A 19,511-nucleotide genomic window follows, 5' to 3' on the forward strand; every position below is an offset into this window, starting at 1 on the left:
GAATGATGATATGCATTGACAACCACACTGCAAAGATAATACTTTCACGCAAGTTAAACTATCCTGCAAACCAGCCACCAAATCACTTCAGTATGAACACAAAAATGACCAAACAACACATTAATTAAGTGAAAGCAATGATCTCACATTCGGTGGCTGTAACATTTTGGCGTAATACCTGCATGCTTTTCCCCCCAAAAAAATGGAGGGTTAGCAAAAAAGATTAAAACCTTAAAGTTTAAAAAGGATTTCACAAGAGCCTATTACAACAAGCAGAGGCCTAATAATAAGCTTCACAACTTGCAGATGGCAATGGGAAAAGAAAACACACTGATAACATGTTCAAAACCGTGAAATATGAAGCATGTTCCACTTCTTATGCAGTAGGTGGGCCGACACCATGGATGAGCAGAGCACAGCCAGCGGGATACCTGCAGATGTCAGTGTCGGAGGAGATGGCGATGAGGAAGTGGAGGTGGTGGGAGTGGGAAGTCTGGATCAATAAAGGGTGGAGGTAGGAGAGGCGTTGTGGCACTGACGGCGCCGGCGGCGTACTTTGGTGGCTGGTAACAAAGGAGATGGGGAGGAGTGGAGGGGATGACGAGGAGCACGGGGAGGTGGCGGTGATGGGAGTGCTCGAACTGCGGTGTTAGACGAGGACGCAGGAGAGGCGTCCGTAGACGGACGACATCGACGGCGTGCTTGCCGAGCTCGGCGGTTGAGGAGACGGGCAAGGGGCAGAGAGGACGTTGAGGTGGAGGTGCGTCATGGTGGTGGGCGGTGAGGCTGAGAAGCATGAGAGGCGCAGGAGGTGGACGGCGCCAGCAGCAGCCGCCTCGCGCCCCCGCCAGATCGATTCCAGTGATGTCCGGCGCCAGATCGATTCCAGTGATGTCCGTCGGTGATTCGATTTGTTTCCAGATGGTTCCAGGAGTTGGGAGAGAGAAGCCTGAACAGGAAAGATGTGGTTGAGGGGTTATGTGCAAATGAGCAGCAGACTGATTTGTGTGCGTTAGATGTCGATCCGACGATCCTAAACTATGGATGGCAGACACACCATCATCACCAACTCAGAATTTTATAGAATTTTATAGGAGTAGAGAATATAACGCAGACCCAAACCCCAATTTAACACACTTATCAGCAATTGGCAATGGGATCTAGATTATAAAGGCAATAGTAGATCTTTGACGCATTACAGTCTGCACTGGTAGCAAAAAGGTTGGAATAACAGATATCCCTGACAGTCACACAACGAAGAACAGCGGAATACTTTCCTACATACGAACCAGACCAAAACATAGTTCTGACAGACAGTCTACTCATCCTCCTGGCTGCGGAGCCTGGCAAGCTTGTTCGTAACCACGATGTCGAGCTGCGCGGCACGCTCAACAATGTCCTTGCGCTTCTTTGTGGAGACGTTGTGGGCAATCTCCGCACAGTAGGTCCTGGTTGCAAGAAACAAGGCATATTACGTTTAGCATGACCATAATAGCGGAAGACAGCAGTGTACAAGGCATGATAAACACCCATTACCTGTTGTGCATCATAAGCAGCTCCAGCTCAGACACATTGTGGACAACAAACTTCTTGAACTTGTTGGGAAGGTAATGCCTGGTCTTCTTGTCAGAACCGTAGCCAATGTTGGGCATCAAGGTGCATCCCTTGAACTTTCTCCTGACACGGGAATCAATGCCCTTTGGCCTGCGCCAGCTTTGCTACAATCAAAAATGAAAATATTGTTCAGTTTAAGCACAACATTACACAATAAACAAGAGGACAGGTCCAGAAGAGATGAAAAGACAAGATTCAACACATACAAAATACCAAACAACCTAGGATCACCTGCGCCTTGTGGACTCTAAAATGGACAATAATAATTTTATGACATTCAGAAACAATGGTAAACTACAAGCAGCTACCATCCTACACAATAAGTTTCCTAGCCATACTTGTACCATCGGACAACACACAAATAATTATAATCGAGCAAAGCAACAAATCACTTGCTGGCTTTGGTTGTATGGGGGTATACTTGCACCAAAAAAAGATCATAGAACACAAAATAGAAGAATAACACGCCAAGAAAATGCTGCTCAGCTCAAGGTCACATAACAGTGTAGAAGTAGTTAAGCTGAAAGGATCAGACAGAAGGTACTAATCATGCAGAAAACATGACTTCTTGAGCGCACATTTGGAAACAAGTGTTGGGAGAAGTCTAAGCAAAGCATTCATACTTAGAATGAAGCCCACGCCTTTTTTTAATTCATCCCACTTCATGAAGACATGAATAAATTGCTGTAGAAGAGGTTGCGACAGCCACAGTACTATACTAATGCAAGGGCTAGGGCCCTCTTCATTCAACCGAATATTCGCTCAAGAAGATGTTTTCTTACTCAGACCTTTTACTAAGCCATCACTTCCTTTCTTCAAGGAGTCATCAATAAAACAACAAGGTAAAACGAAAACACAAATGCCCAGCTAAGTGTCTGCTATAATCTTTTAACCTAATGTTCATTGATAATTTGATGTACAAGCACAACAAACAATTTCAATTTAAACATGCATCGTTCAGTTATCTACTTTGTGCTTGTTCACATCCTAAATGGTTTCCACCTTCAGAAAACACAACAAATTTCTACAGCAACATACGCTTCGTGCTGAATCAACGACTCCAACACAAACCATTTCACAGTAACATAGCCTAAGCCGAAGTGGTAAATTTGGCATACAGCGACTACGAATCACAAGTTAATAATACTAAAAAACGCCACAGACCTCCAGATACTACAGCAGGCCATGAACCACGGTGAACTTTGAAAGTTGAAACTACAACATGCGTAACAATCGGGATCTAGAACCGGGTCAAATCAACTGCACGAAGCAATCAAGACATGAGGCACTTGCAACATCCACTGCATAGAAGTCTGGCAGAAGCGGTCGATACCTTGAGGCCAATGTAGCGGTCGCTATGGGCCCTCTTGAAGTGCTTGACCCTCTTCTTCACGATCTTCCTGGTCAGAAGCGGCACCGCCATCTCTGATCTGTCGGGCAAAACCAGCAGAAGGAGTTTGAATCAGACGACGAGGATAAAATCACCCGGGAAAACGAGGTGCGAGCTCGTCTGCGAGCTTGCTTGCTACCTTAGGGAGCGAACGACCCTAACCCTAACACAGAGAGAGGTGCAAGAAGAGCGGCGGCGGGGCTGGAATTGCAAGGCGACGCAGTCTTTATACCCTCCACAAACCCTAGTTACATGGGCTCGAATGGGCCAGTGCGGTCTAGCCCGAAAAATAGAAAGTTAAGCCCGGTACATTGCAATAACTTGCCCAGTTGCAGAATGGGCCTCCGTTTCTAAGCCCAGCTCCACCGTTAGCTCCCGAATCTCGGTGTGGCCGCGGCGCCGAGGGGAGGCGAGAAATGTCGTCCTCCGTCTCCGCCGCCGTTCTCCGCCGCCTCGGCGACCGGCTCGGCCTCCGCCGACTCGCGACGCTCCCCGACTACGCGGCCGGCGCCGAGGAGCTGCCGCAGCACCCCACCTCCAAGGACGCCTACTTCGCGGCGGTCAACCACCTCTCCACCATCGTACGGCGCGACTTCTACCTGGAGCGCACCCTGAACCGCCTCCGCCTGCCGTCCCCCTTCCCGCCGGACCTCGCGCTCCGCGTCATCCGCGCCGCTGCCCCCTCCGAGCCCCTCCACGCCGCCCGCTTCCTAGCGTGGCTCCGGGCGAAGCCCAATTTCTCCCCCTCCGCCGATCACTTCGACGCGCTGCTCCTCCCGCTCGCCCGCGCGCGCCTCTTCACCCACCTCTGGACCCAGGCCTCCGACATGCGCGCGCTCGGCCTCCCCCTCTCTCCGGCAACCTTCTCGGCGGTTATCTCGTCCTACGGCCACTCCCGCCTCGCCGAGCAGGCCGTCGAGGTCTTCAATCGCCTTCCCCACTTCGGGTGCCCGCAGACCACCGAGGTCTACAACGCCCTTCTGGACGCGCTCTGCGCCAACGGCAACTTCGCCGGCGCCTACAAGCTGCTACGCCGCATGGCGCGCAAGGGCGTGGCCCCCGACCGCGCCACGTTCAGCACGCTCGTCGACGCCTGGTGCGCGTCGGGGAAGCTCCGGGAGGCGCAGGCGTTCCTCGACGACATGTCGTCCCGCGGGTTCCGGCCGCCGGTGCGCGGTCGGGACCTCCTCGTCGACGGGCTCGTCCGAGCTGGGCGCCTGGAGGAAGCCAAGGCATTCGCCCTCCGCATCACCAAGGAGGGCGTCCTCCCCGACGTGGCCACATTCAACTCGCTCGCCCAGGCGCTTTGCGATGCAGGTGATGTGGAATTCGCCGTGGGTCTTCTTGCCGATGCTTCCAGTCGTGGCATGTGCCCAGATATCTCAACTTACAAAGTGATGCTACCGGCGGTGGCCAAGGCTGGCCGAATTGAGGAGGCATTCAGATTGTTCTATGCAGCTATTGAGGATGGCCACCGGCCCTTCCCAAGTCTATATGCGGCGATCGTCAAGGCGCTCTGCAAGGCAGGTCGTTTCGCTGATGCTTTCGCCTTTTTTGGTGATATGAAGTCCAAGGGGCACCCACCTAATCGGCCTGTGTATGTGATGCTTGTCAAAATGTGTGTGAGGGGTGGTCGGTTCTTGGATGCTGCAAACTACCTTCTTGAGATGAATGAGGCTGGGTTCGCGCCACGGGCGCCAACCTTTAACGTTGTAGTTGATGGGCTGCGGCATCTTGGGAAACATGACCTAGCCCGGAGGATGGAGCAGCTTGAGATGTCACTAAAAGGAAACTGAATGGATCCGGAAGTAGATGCATTCTGGTGGGGCGCTGCGAATTGCTTGGTAATGTTTCTGAATTTCCAGGCAGGGCTCCTATCTTCTAATTGTATTTCATGACATAGGCCGCCAGTGCTATGCTGTTGGACTGTGACTGATATGCTTGGCAAGTGATTTACTTGTTTTCGGTAGGAAGAATCAATGAATAAGGCCATCAGATAGCCTCAACTAATGTGCTCAAAATTGTGCAGTGTTGGTTCACAAGAAAAGTAGTGGTGGAGTAGGCACTAAGTTCAGAGGAAGGTAAGTTTTGTGGTTGCATGGATAAGATTATTGAAATATCCATGATCCATTGGTGTTTGACCAGGTGTTTTCACTGTTCAATTTAGAACCAACTCTGCGCTCCATGATAGTTCAGTATAAAGATTGGACCCATGCTACCTTGTATGATCTAAAAGTGTATTGTTGAGATGTCACTAGAAGGAAACTGAATGAACCGGGAATTAGATGCCGTCTAGTGGGGTGCTGTGAATTGCATGGTAAAGGTTCTGAATTTTCAGGTAGGATTCCTGTCTTCTGATTGTATTCTGTGACATAAAACAATGTTATGCTGTTGGACTGTTGGATATGCTGGTCAAGTGATTTATTTGTTTTGGGTAGGAAAGATCAGTGAATAAGATCATTGGATAGCCTCAACTAATGTGGTCAAATTTGTATAGACGAGTATAGTGAAGGTTAACAAGAAGAGTAGTGGTGGAATATGCAGTAAGTTGAGAGGAATTTAAGTTTTGTGGTTGCATAGATTAGATTATTGAAATATCCACTGCCCCATCAGTGTTTGACTAGGTGGACCAGGTGCTTTCACTGTTGAATTTAGAACCAACTCTGTGATCCATGAGAATTCATGTAGAATAAAGATTGGAGCCATGCTACCTTGTACGATTTGAAATTGTGTTGTAGAGATAGGGCTGACTACAGATAGTGTTTGCTAACCTCAAGGCAAAATCACTTACCATTGAAAGGTTGAGGTACCTGTGTTGTCTTCTGGACAGAAGAACAACACTGTCTGGAATAAGTATGAGTCTTAATGAGGGGAGATTTCAAATTTTTGAGATTGACAGTGCTCCGCCTTTTTGTAGAATGCACATTTGCGAAGACAAAGTGATACTGAAAATGGTTAGCTGTTTGAAGTGTTCAAATCAGTTTATGGTCGAAGTGTTTCGTTGGCCATGCACAACCGTGCATCAGTTTTAAGATAGTTTGGTAGTAATTGCAATTGATTCATACATGTCCTGCACCACAGCACCGACACTCTTCTTTAAGGATGAACATGTGAGAATGGCCCCAGTGAATCAGCATACTGCATGAAATGATTGTTACTCGTCCTTTGTAATGACTATGATGAAGGTTCTTCTGTTTCTGCATAGCTGCTGGTTGTTGCTTTATGTCTTTTCCTTCCTTTTTTTTTTGCGCAGTGTTTCAACTTTACTTTGCCCTTCGTGAGCATCAGATACTCGATTGGCATGCAGAATTGGACTAGCCTTACAGTGTCCTAATACCTTCTACAAGGAACCATCCGGGTGCACCCAACGAGATCAAAGCTGAATGAACCTATGTTGTTACATCATGTGGCCAGAATAGCCGGGCATGCGGTGGCTCGACGTTCACAAGCTGATTACAGGCTATTGTATCTCCTGAACATACTACTGCAGAACTCAAGAATTTCCCAGTGATTTGGGGAAGGAATTTGCCTCCCGTTCGATGGCCTGCCTTCTGTCGACAAACTACTGTCACGGCGGTGTTAGTAAGCGTACGGGCACGACTGCAAAAGGGGGGAATGCAGAAATGTTTTGAAATCAGGAGGTCAGCTATGATCCTATGACTGATCACACCGCTGAGGAACGCAAATTCGAGAAGCTGAGGGAGGGGGTTGATGATGAGATACAGCATTGTCTTGCATTTCATGGACTCGGAATTGATTATTTTTTTCTTGTGAAAAAACATTGCTTAATGTGAATGTTGCAATGAACTGATATACCTTGTCTTTTTTCCCGACCGAAGGTCTTTTGAAGATGTACACATTGTTCAACTTTCAGTGATGGAAATTGTGGGGAAATTCAGTTGATCCAAAAATAAAGGCTCGTTCTGAAGTGCGAAATGCAAAACCACAACATGTATGCATGATTTTGGTTACTTGCTTGTAAGTTAGTCGGTATCAATCTTGAGTTTGTCAAAAAAAATAGTGGGTATCAATCTTGTAGTTATTTTTGACCGGAACTGCAGGAGCTCGGCATTTTCATTATGGGGTAAAGCAAAACTGTAGAGACTAGGAACTAGCCACGAGGAGGGAAAAGGAGAGGAAGAGCGTTAGAAAAAGATAGATAGGGCACTACTAGAGTGCGCAGAAACAGCAAAACACTACTAGAGGAGTGCACAGAAACAGCAAAACGGATCACTCTGAGGCCTCCTTAAGGAGGCTGATTTCATCTCTGATAATCAGAAGAACGCCCTGAGGGGTCGCCAGCTTGTTATTGAAGATTCTCGCATTTCATTCTTTCGAAATCCCTCAAACAATGTATGCAGCAGCAGTGCGCTCATCAATCTCATTCTTCTTTTTGTGAGGCACTCAGCATTTAGACCACCAATCCGAGAACAATTGTGTAGAGTCAGCTGCGAGTGAAGCACTGGGAAAGTAAGCTCCAACGCAGTACCAAATTTCCTATGCAAAAGGGCCAAGGGCATTTCTAACCGATCTCCTATAACCGGTTAGTGGAGTATATTTAGCTTTTTACTCCACTAACCGGCACCTAGCCGATCCCCAATCCAGTCTAACGGAGTATAATTTTATTCCTCTCTCTAAAAAAATTCCTATTTTTGCTTCCTCTTTGCTCCGCCGAGTAAAACGACGCGACTCTCCTCTGCTGCCTCTCCCTCCTCTCCCACGCCGCATCTTCGCCCCCGCCGCCCCTCCTACCCCTCCCCCCTCCCCGCTGGCACCGGCCGGCCGCAGGGGAAGCCTTGTAGGCCTCTACCGCTATCCTCCACCACCTTCTCGTCCCGCCACCGGCCAAAAATCGAGGGGATCTGCGGCTGCTGTCGCCGCCACCGGATTTGGCGTTTCGGGCCATCGGCGGCTGCGCCTTGCCATGGATTGGCCAGTAAGCAGCCCACACGGCCCCGGCAAAGCCTCTGCGCCGCATGCATGTACCGGCTCTTCCTCTAGCAACTCTAATCTCTCCCGCCATCGGTTCTCCGGCAACTACACGGCCGACCGTCGCCCGGGCTCGGCGCTCGCGCAACGGCTCACCGACTTGCAGCTGGCGGTCATACAATGCGACGACTGCACACGGCAAGTGGTGCGCCGAGTTTCTACCACGCCGAAACATCACGGATGGGTGTTCTTCAAATGGACAAATGATGGGGTATGTGCTTGTTGATTCGGTTTTTCACCGGATTCGGTTCAATTTCGGTAGCTCATTGATGCTCATCTATGTGTGTAGGATGATGGATGCTTGTTTTGGTATTGGAAGAAGAATACGTCAATCTATTAATAGCACGAAAATTAGTAGATGTCTATGCACTCGTTGCTATAATTGAGGCTAAATGTGAGACTAGATGTGCGATTAGAGAAGAAATTAGAGGGGATGCAACGTCTACTTCTTTAGAGTCAAAAAAGAATAATGAACTATGCAAGATCGATAATCCGCAGATCAACAATGAAGGCATCGAGAAGATATTAATCCAACTAGTCAGAGTAGTTATGGAAGTTGGATATCTTCTAAAATGTCTAATTATGGTTCTTATTTTCTGTGGTCTTGCTCTTCTAGCAAAGAATTGGTGAATTATTATGTAATCCAATGTTGTTGAATGAAATAAAGAAGTAAAGAAATGTGTTTCGGTGGCCGAACTTGAAATGCAAATGAAAAAAAATACTCTGTTAAGTTTAGGGGATCGGCTAGGTCCGGCCAAAACTTAGTGGAGTATTTATACTCCACTAAGCCTTTTACTCACTTAACTTTTAAGGGATCGGTTAGAGTTGGCCTAAGGAACAGGTGAGAGGTCGTTTCCTGAGACTGGTCGCAGGCACAACACCTGTCTTGATGATCCCAACCTCTTGTCTGCAATCTGACCGCAGTCTATAATATTTTTGTAGTAAGGTCCAAATAAATAACTTCACTTTCATTTCAGCTTCGATTGTCGAGACTTTCTCAAGAATTAGGATAGGGATGCGCAAAAGGAATTGCACACTTTAGGCTGATCTTGCAGAATATTCTCCATTTGCCTAGAGGCTCCAAGCTATTTTGTCAAGATCAGATGTTAACTGTATACTTTGAACTTTTCACCAAAGTCTAATGAAGGCATCCAACTACAAGGACGAGTTGATCTTGGCCAAGCCACGCAACCAGAGTCCCTTCTAGAGACCTTTTTGAATCGTAGCAGATTTTGATCTGGACAACTTATAAAGCTCAAGTTCCATCTCCTTTGGTGCCTGACCATCGAGTCATCTATGATCCCAAAAACTCACATTACTGTCATTGCCCAGGGTGATCTTCGAACAAGCAGCAAATAACTGAAGGTCAACATTGTCACACGGTGCAAGAGTACCTTTCCAAGGTCTTGTCCCCTCGTCCTATTCATGCCACGACCATGTTAATCGGGAGCCCTACTGAAAGCATACATTAACACTCGTTATGTGGCAAATATGGAAGCACCGCAACTCGATTGTCTTCGACGGAGCTACACCTTCAAAGAACAGGGTTATCCATGCAGTCGTAAGAGAGGGTCGTGTATGGAAGAAGGCGGGCATACTACGAGGAGACATGGGCGCCTTCTTTGCAGAGATGGAGGAGTGGACAGCGGAGAGTACATAGTTTTCAGACTAGGTGGAGGGTGGAAGTAGAGTTAGTGTGCAGTGTATATATGTAATCTGTAACGCTAACGTGGACGGGCTCTTTACCCCGATTCCTTCTATATAATATAGTACGCACACTCGTGCGTATTCGAGAAAAAAAAACACTCGTTATGTGGGGGGGGGGGGTCGAAGGGAGAATACTACGAGCCACTTGGTGGCATTCCGGAACTTTGGCTTTGATACGTCTCCAACGTATCTATAATTTATAAAGTATTCATGCTGTTATATTATCATTCTTATATGTTTTACAATCATTCTTTATATCTTTTTTGGGACTAACCTATTGACCCAGTGCCAGTTACTGTTTTTTGCTTGTTTTTTACATCGTAGGAAATCAATATCAAACGGAGTCCAAACACCGCGTAACTTTTGTGGATTTTTTATGGACCAGAAGACATCCAGTGGGCTAGAGAAGCACCTGGGGTACCCCAGGGGGGGTAAAACCCACCAGAGGCGCGCCCCAGGAGGGTTGTGCCCACCTTGGTGGCCTCCCGTACCCCCTCTTCAGCCTATAAATAGTCAAATATTCCAAAAACCCTCGTGGTAACCCTAGATCAGAAGTTCCGCCGCCACAAGGCTCTGTACCCACGAGAAACCAATCTAGACCACGTTCCGGCACTCCGCCAGAGGGGGAATCATCATCGGTGGCCATCTTCATCATCTTGGCGGCCACCACGATGAGGAGGCAGTAGTCCACCCTCGGGGCTGAGGGTTTGTACCGGTAGCTATGTGTTTAATCTCTCTCTCTCTCTCTCTCTCTCTCTCTCGTGTTCTTGAGATGTCACGATCATGATGTATCGCGGGATTTGTTAATATAGTCGGATCATATGGTGTTTTCCCCTCTCTATCTTGCTGTGATGAATTGAGTTTTCCCTTTGAGATTTTGTTTTATCGGATTGAATACTTTTATGGATTTGAGAGCACTTGATATATGTCTTGCAAATGAATACTCGTGGTGACAGTGGGGTATTATTTTGATTCACTTGATATATGTTTTGGCACTCAACTCGCGGATTCCCGAGTGACATTGGGGTAATCTACGCATAGGGGTTGATGCACGTTCTTGTCTTTGTTTCTCCGGTAGAAATCTTGGGGCACTATTTGAAGTTCTTTGTGTTGGATTGAGTATTATGAATCTGAAATTATTTGGTGTTATTTTAGTACGAACTCTTGGATAGATCGATTGGAAAGAATAGCTTCGAGGTAGTTTCATACCCTACAAACGATTTCTTCTTATGTTCTCCGGTAGATAGGAACTTTGGAGTGATTCTTCATCGCACGTTGAGGGATGGTTATATGATCCAATTATATTAGCATTGTTGAGAGATTTCACTAGCGAACGTGCGTACCCTAGGCCTCATTTTCAAGCATTGCAATATCATTTGTGCTCCGTTTTATCAATTGTTACCTTGCTGTTTTTATTGTTCTTGTTACAAAAATCAATATCTACTATCCATATTACACGTGTATCACCATCTCTTCACCGAACTAGTGCACCTATACAAATTACCATTGTATTTGGTGTGTTCGGGACACAAGAGACTTTTTATTATTTGGTTGCAGGGTTGTTTGAGAGAGATCATCTTCATCTTACGCCTCCCACGGATTGATAAACCTTAGGTCATCCACTTGAGGGAAAATTGCTACTGTCCTACAAAACTCTGCGCTTGGAGGCCCGACACGTGTCTACAATATTAAAGTTGCGTAGTGATGACACACAAGTATAGGGGATCACAACAGTTTTCGAGGGTAGAGTATTCAACCCAAATTTATTGATTCGACACAAGGGGAGCCAAAGAATATTCTCAAGTATTAGCAGTTGAGTTGTCAATTCAACCACACCTGGATAACTTAGTATCTACAACAAAGTATTTAGTAGCAAAGTAGTATGGAAGTAACGGTAACAGTGGCAAAAGTAACAGTGATAGTTTTGTAGTGATTGTAATGGCAGCAACGGAAAAGTAAATAAGCGAAGAACAATATGTGAAAAGCTCGTAGGCATTGGATCGGTAATGGAGAATTATGCCGGATGCGATTATTCATGCAACGGTTATAACATAGGGTGACACAGAACTAGCTCCAATTCATCAATGTAATGTAGGCATGTATTCCGAATATAGTCATACGTGCTTATGGAAAAGAACTTGAATGACATCTTTTATCCTACCCTCCCGTGGCAGCGGGGTCCTAATGGAAACTAAGGAATATTAAGGCCTCCTTTTAATAGAGTACCGGACCAAAGCATTAACACATAGTGAATACATGAACTCCTCAAACTACGGTCATCACCGGGAGTGGTCCCGATTATTGTCACTTCGGGGTTGCCGGATCATAACACATAGTAGGTGACTATAGACTTGCAAGATAGGATCAAGAACTCACATATATTCATGAAAACATAATAGGTTCAGATCTAAAATCATGGCACTCGGGCCCTAGTGACAAGCATTAAGCATAGCAAAGTCATAACAACATCAATCTCAGAACATAGTGGATACTAGGGATCAAACCCTAACAAAACTAACTCGATTACATGATAAATCTCATCCAACCCATCACCGTCTAGCAAGCCTACGATGGAATTACTCACGCACGGCGGTGAGCATCATGAAATTGGTGATGGAGGATGGTTGATGATGACGATGGCGACGGATTCCCCTCTCTGGAGCCCCGAACGGACTCCAGATCAGCCCTCCCGAGAGAGATTAGGGCTTGGCGGCGGCTCCGTATCGTAAAACGCAATGAATCCTTCTCTCTGATTTTTTTCTCCCCGAACACGAATATATAGAGTTGGAGTTGAGGTCGGTGGAGCTCCAGGGGGCCCACGAGGCAGGGGGCGCGCCCCCACCCTCGTGGAGAGGGTGTGGGCCCCCTGGCCTTGATTCTTTCACAAGTATTTTTTATTATTTCCAAAAATAATCTCCGTGAAGTTTCAGGTCATTCCGAGAACTTTTATTTCTGCACAAAAATAACACCATGGCAATTCTGCTGAAAACAGCGTCAGTCCGGGTTAGTTCCATTCAAATCATGCAAGTTAGAGTCCAAAACAAGGGAAACAGTGTTCGGAAAAGTAGATACGACGGAGATGTGTCAACTCCCCAAGCTTAAACCTTTGCTTGTCCTCAAGCAATTCAGTTGATAAATTGAAAGTGATAAAGAAATACTTTTACAAACTCTGTTTGCTCTTGTTATTGTAAATATGTAAAGCCAGCATTCAAGTTTTCAGCAAAGATTATGACTAACCATATTCACAATAACACTTAGGTCTCATGTTTACTCATGTCAATGGCATAATCAACTAGCAAGCAATAATAATAAATCTCGGATGACAACACTTTCTCAAAACAATCATGATATGATATAACAAGATGGTATCTTGCTAGCCCTTTGTGAGACTGCAAAACATAAATGCAGAGCACCTTTAAAGATCAAGGACTAACTAAACATTGTAATTCATGGTAAAAGAGATCCAGTCATAGTCATACTCAATATAGATTAATAGTAATGGATGCAAATGACAGCGGTGCTCTCCAACTGATGCTTTTAATAAGAGGGTGATGACTCAACATAAAAATAAATAGATAGGCCCTTCGCAGAGGGAAGCAGGGATTTGTAGAGGTGCCAGGGCTCGGTTTTAAAGCAGAGATAAATAATATTTTGAGCGGCATACTTTCATTGTCAACATAACAACCGAGAGATCTCGATATCTTCCATGCTACTCACATTATAGGCGGTTCCCAAACATAATGGTAAAGTTTATACTCCCCCTCCACCAACAAGCATCAATCCATGGCTTGCTCGAAACAATGAGTGCCTCCAACTAACAAGAGTCCTGGGGGAGTTTTTGTTGGAAATATGCCCTAGAGGCAATAATAAAATGGTTATTATTGTATTTCCTTATTCATGATAATTGTCTATTGTTCATGCTATAATTGTATTAACTGGAAACCGTAATATATGTGTGAATACATAGACCACAACATGTCCCTAGTAAGCCTCTAGTTGACTAGCTCGTTGATCAATAGATGGTTATGGTTTCCTGACCATGGACATTGGATGTCATTGATAACGGGATCACATCATTAGGAGAATGATGTGATGGACAAGACCCAATCCTAAGCATAGCACAAGATCGTGTAGTTCGTTTGCTAGAGCTTTTCTAATGTCAAGTATCATTTCCTTAGACCATGAGATTGTGCAACTCCCGGATACCGTAGGAATGCTTTGGGTGTACCAAACGTCACAACGTAACTGGGTGGCTATAAAGGTGCACTACAGGTATCTCCGAAAGTGTCTGTTGGGTTGGCACGAATCGAGACTGGGATTTGTCACTCCGTATGACGGAGAGGTATCTCTGGGCCCACTCGGTAATGCATCATCATAATGAGCTCAATGTGACTAAGGAGTTAGCCACGGGATCATGCGTTACGGTACGAGTAAAGTGACTTGCCGATAACGAGATTGAACAAGGTATTGGGATACCGACGATCGAATCTCGGGCAAGTAACGTACCGACTGACAAAGGGAATTGTATACGGGATTGATTGAATCCTCGACATCGTGGTTCATCCAATGAGATCATCGTGGAACATGTGGGAGCCAACATGGGTATCCAGATCCCGCTGTTGGTTATTGACCGGAGAGTCGTCTCGGTCATGTCTGCATGTCTCCCGAACCCGTAGGGTCTACACACTTAAGGTTCGGTGATGCTAGAGTTGTAGAGATATTAGTATGCGGTTAACCGAAAGTTGTTCGGAGTCCTGGATGAGATCTCGGACGTCACGAGGAGTTCCGGAATGGTCCGGAGGTAAAGATTTATATATGGGAAGTCCTATTTTGGCCATCGGAAAATGTTCGGGATTTTTCGGTATTGTACCGGGAAGGTTCTAGAAGGTTCTGAAGTGGGGCCCACCTGCATGGGGGGACCCACATGAACGTGGGTAGTGGGGGCAAGGCCCCACACCCCTGGTCAAGGCGCACCAAGATCCCACCTTAGAAGGAATAAGATCATATCCCGAAGGGATAAGATCAAGATCCCTAAAAAAGGGGGATAACAATCGGTGGGGAAGGGAAATGATGGGATTTCTTTTCCCCACCTTTGCCAATGCCCCAATGGACTTGGAGGGCAAGAAACCAGCCCCTCCACCCCTATATATAGTGGGAGGCACATGAGAGCAGCACCCCAAGCCCTGGCGCCTCCCTCCCTCTCGTGACACCTCTTCCTCCCCACTTGCGCTTGGCGAAGCCCTGCCGGGATCCCGCTACTTCCACCACCATGCCGTCGTGCTGCTGGATCTCCATCAACTTCTCCTGCCCCTTGCTGGATCAAGAAGGAGGAGACGTCCCCGCTCCGTACGTGTGTTGAACGCAGAGGTGCCGTCCGTTCGGCGCTAGGATCATCGATGATTTGGATCACGACGAGTACGACTCCATCAACCCCGTTCTCTTGAACGCTTCCGCTCGCGATCTACAAGGGTATGTAGATGCACTCCTCCCCTCTCGTTGCTAGCATCTCCTAGATTGATCTTGGTGACACGTAGGAAAATTTTGAATTTATGCTACGTTCCCCAACAGTGGCATCATGAGCCAGGTCTATGCGTAGATTCTATGCACGAGTAGAACACAAAGTAGTTGTGGGCGATGATTTGTTCAATTTGCTTGCCATTACTAGTCTTATCTTGATTCAGCGGCATTGTGGGATGAAGCGGCCCGGACCGACCTTACACGTACTCTTACGTGAGACAGGTTCCACCGACTGACATGCACTTGATGCATAAGGTGGCTAGCGGGTGTCTGTCTCTCCCACTTTAGTCGGATCGGATTCGATGAAAAGGGTCCTTATGAAGGGTAAATAGCAATTGGCATATCACATGGCTTTTGCGTAGGTAAGAAACGTTCTTGCTAGAAACCCATAGCAGCCACGTAAAACATGCAACAACAATTAGAGGACGTCTAACTTGTTTTTGCAGGGTATGCTATGTGATGTGATATGGCCAAAAGGATGTGATGAATGATATATATGATGTATGAGATTGATCATGTTCTTGTAATAGGAATCACGACTTGCATGTCGATGAGTATGACAACCGGCAGGAGCCATAGGAGTTGTCTTAATTTATTGTATGACCTGCGTGTCAATGAAAAACGCCATGTAATTACTTTACTTTATTGCTAACCGTTAGCCATAGTAGTAGAAGTAATAGTTGGCGAGACAACTTCATGAAGACACGATGATGGAGATCATGATGATGGAGATCATGGTGTCATGCTGGTGACGAAGGTGATCATGCCGCGCCTCGAAGATGGAGATCAAAAGGCGCAAGATGATATTGGCCATATCATGTCACTTTATGATTTGCATGTGATGTTTGTCATGTTTACATCTTATTTGCTTAGAACAACGGTAGCATAAATAAGATGATGCCTCACTAAAATTTCAAGAGATGTGTTCCCCCTAACTGTGCACCGTTGCGAAGGTTCGTTGTTTCGAAGCACCACGTGATGATCGGGTGTGATAGATTCTAACGTTCGCATACAACGGGTGTTGACGAGCCTAGCATGTACAGACATGGCCTCGGAACACAAGCAAAACACTTAGGTTGACTTGACGAGCCTAGCATGTACAGACATGGCCTCGGAACACAAGAGATCGAAAGGTCGAACATGAGTCGTATAGTAGATACGATCAACATGGAGATGTTCACCGATGATGACTAGTCCGTCTCACGTGATGATCGGACACGGCCTAGTCGATTCGGATCATGTATCACTTAGATGACTAGAGGGATGTCTATCTAAGTGGGAGTTCATTAAATAATCAGATGAACTTAATTATCATGAACATAGTCAAAAGGTCTTTGCAAATAATGTCGTAGCTTACGCTTTAGTTCTACTAAGATATGTTCCTAGAGAAAATTTAGTTGAAAGTTGATAGTAGCAATTATGCGGACTGGGTCCGTAAACTGAGGATTGTCCTCATTGCTGCACAGAAGGCTTATGTCCTTAATGCACCGCTCGGTGTGCTGAACCTCGAGCGTCGTCTGTAGATGTTACGAAACATCTGACATACACGTTTTGATGACTACGTGATAGTTCAGTGTGTGATGCTAACGGTTTAAAATTGTGGCACCAGAGACGGTTTTGAAACGTCGCAGAACATATGAGATGTTCCAAAGACTGAAATTGGGATTTCAGACTAATGCCCACGTCAAGAGGTATGAGACCTCTGACAAGTTTCTTAAGCCTGCAAACTAAGGGAGAAAAGCTCAATCGTTGAGCATGTGCTCAGATTGTCTGAGTACTACAATCACTTGAATCGAGTGGGAGTTAATCTTCCAGATGAGATAGTGATGGTTCTCCATAGTCACTGCCACCAAGCTATTAGAGCTTCATGATGAACTATAACATATCCGGGATAGACATGATGATCCTTGAGCAACTTGCGATGTTTGACACCGCGAAAGTAGAAATCAAGAAGGAGCATCAATTGTTGATGGTTAGTAAAACCACTAGTTTCTAGAAGGGCAAGGGCAAGAAGGGATACTTCATGAAACGGCAAATCAGTTGTTGCTCTAGTGAAGAAACCCAAGGTTGAACCCAAACCCGAGACTAAGTGCTTCTGAAATGAGGGAAACGGTCACTGAAGCAGAACTACCCTAGATACCTCGTAGATGAGAAGGCTGGCAAGGTCGACAGAAGTATATTGGATATACATTATATTAATGTGTACTTTACTAGTACTCCTAGTAGCACCAGGGTATTAGATACCGGTTCGGTTGCTAAGTGTTAGTAACTCGAAATAAAAGCTGCGGAATAAACGGAGACTAGCTAAAGGTGAGATGACGATATGTGTTGGAAGTGTTTCCAAGGTTGATGTGATCAAGCATCGCATGCTCCCTCTACCATCGAGATTGGGGTTAAACCTGAATAATTATTATTTGGTGTTTGCGTTGAGCATAGACATGATTGGATTATGTTTATCGCAATACGGTTATTCATTAAAGGAGAATAATGGTTACTCTGTCTATTTGAATAATACCTTCAATGGTCTTGCACCTAAAATGAATGGTTTATTGAATCTCGATCGTAGTGATACACATGTTCATGCCAAAAGATATAAGATAGTAATGATAGTACCACATACTTGTGGCACTGCCACTTGAGTCATATTGGTATAAAACGCATGAATAAGCTCCATGTTGATGGATCTTTGGACTCACTCGTTTTTGAAAAGATTGAGACATGCGAACCATGTCTATTAGTATATATGCATGAAGAAAGTCCATACAGATGGATCATTTGGACTCACTTGATTTTGAATCACTTGAGACATGCAAATCATACCACATGGGCAAGATGACTGAAAGGCCTCGTTTTCAGTAAGATGGAATAAGAGAGCAACTTGTTGGAAGTAATACATTTGATGTGTGCAGTCCAATGAGTGCCGAGGCACGCAGTGGATATCGTTATGTTCTTACTTCACAGATGATTTGAGTAGATGCTGAGAATATTTACTTGATGAAACACAAGTCTGAATTATTGAAAGGTTCAAGTAATTTCAGAGTGAAGTTGAAGATCGTTGTGACAAGAGGATAAAATGTCTGTGATATGATCATAGAGATGAATATCTGAGTTACGAGTTTGGCACACAATTAAGAAATTGTGGAAATTGTTTCACGACTAATACTGCCTGGAACACCATATTGTGATGGTGTGTCCGAACATCATAACTGCACCTTATTGGATATGGTGCATACCATGATGTCTCTTATCGAATTACAACTATCGTTTATGGGTTAGGCATTAGAGACAACCGCATTCACTTTAAATAGGGCACCACGCAATTCCATTGAGACGACACCGTATGAACTATGGTTTAGAGAAACCTAAGCTGTCGTTTCTTAAAAGTTTGGGGCTGCGACGCTTATGTGAAAAAGTTTCAGGCTGATAAGCTCGAACCCAAAGCGGATAAATGCATCTTCATAGAATACCCAAAACAGTTGGGTATACCTCCTATTTCAGATCTGGAAGCAAAAGTGATTGTTTCTAGAAACGGATCCTTTCTCGAGGAAAAGTTTCTCTTGAAAGAATTGAGTGGGAGGACGGTGGAGACTTGATGAGGTCATTGAACCGTCACTTCAACTAATGTGTAGCAGGGCACAGGAAGTTGTTCCTGTGGCACCTACACCAATTGAAGTGGAAGCTTATGATAGTGATCATGAAACTTCAGATCAAGTCACTACCAAACCTCATAGGACGACAAGGATGCGTACTACTTCAGAGTGGTACGTAATCCTGTCTTGGAAGTCATGTTGCTAGACAACAATGAACCTACGAGCTATGGAGAAGCGATGGTGGGCCCGGATTCCGACGAATGGCTCGAGGCCATAAAATCCGAGAGGATCCATGTATGAAAACAAAGTATAGACTTTGAAAGAACTACTTGATGGTCGTAAGGCTGTTGGGTACAGATGGATTTTAAAGGGAAGATAGACAATGATGGTAAGTGTCACCATTAAGAAAGCTCGACTTGTCATTAAGATGTTTTCCGGCAAGTTCAAGGAGTTGACTGCGATGAGACTTTCTCACTCGTAGCGATGCTAAGAGTCTGTTAGAATTATATTAGCAGTTACTGCCTTATTTATGAAATCTTGCAGATAGGATGTCAAAACATTGTTTCCTTGACGATTTTCTTGAGGAAAGGTTGTATGTGATACAACCAGAAGGTTTTGTCAATCCTGAAAGATGCTAACAAGTATGCAAAGCTCCAGCAATCCTTCTAAGGATTGGAGTAAGCATCTCGGAGTTGGAATGAACG

At 45.5% G+C, this 19,511-nt stretch overlaps 2 protein-coding genes across 2 annotated transcripts; one reads left to right on the forward strand and one right to left on the reverse strand.

The window, feature by feature from the left end:
- Positions 1-1,137: 1,137 nt before the first annotated feature.
- LOC109731963 (large ribosomal subunit protein eL32z) lies at positions 1,138-3,250 on the reverse strand. The gene is made up of 4 exons (XM_020291147.4): positions 3,144-3,250; positions 2,948-3,044; positions 1,537-1,718; positions 1,138-1,448 (listed from the first exon to the last, which is right to left on the reverse strand). Exons 2-4 carry the CDS (start codon positions 3,035-3,037, stop codon positions 1,319-1,321), a joined length of 402 nt encoding a protein of 133 aa, XP_020146736.1. The 5' UTR covers positions 3,038-3,044; positions 3,144-3,250; the 3' UTR covers positions 1,138-1,318.
- A 127-nt stretch (positions 3,251-3,377) lies between these two features.
- On the forward strand, positions 3,378-6,919 carry LOC109731962 (uncharacterized). Its single transcript, XM_020291146.4, has 2 exons — positions 3,378-4,848; positions 6,258-6,919. The coding sequence occupies exon 1, from the start codon at positions 3,421-3,423 to the stop codon at positions 4,798-4,800; it is 1,380 nt and encodes a 459-aa protein (XP_020146735.1). The 5' UTR covers positions 3,378-3,420; the 3' UTR covers positions 4,801-4,848; positions 6,258-6,919.
- The last annotated feature ends 12,592 nt before the right edge of the window (positions 6,920-19,511 follow it).

This window comes from Aegilops tauschii, chromosome 7 (assembly GCF_002575655.3).
Source record: "Aegilops tauschii subsp. strangulata cultivar AL8/78 chromosome 7, Aet v6.0, whole genome shotgun sequence".
Taxonomy (NCBI): domain Eukaryota; kingdom Viridiplantae; phylum Streptophyta; class Magnoliopsida; order Poales; family Poaceae; genus Aegilops; species Aegilops tauschii.

Coding starts and splice junctions, on each gene's coding strand:
- LOC109731963 (XM_020291147.4), bottom strand. CDS start 3,037: ATGGCGGTGCCGCTTCTGACCAGGAAGATCGTGAAGAAGAGGGTCAAG. Junction 1,719..2,947: donor ACCGCTACATTGGCCTCAAG/GTATCGACCGCT, acceptor TTTTGATTGTAG/CAAAGCTGGCGCAGGCCAAA. Junction 1,449..1,536: donor CTGCTTATGATGCACAACAG/GTAATGGGTGTT, acceptor TCTTGCAACCAG/GACCTACTGTGCGGAGATTG.
- LOC109731962 (XM_020291146.4), top strand. CDS start 3,421: ATGTCGTCCTCCGTCTCCGCCGCCGTTCTCCGCCGCCTCGGCGACCGG.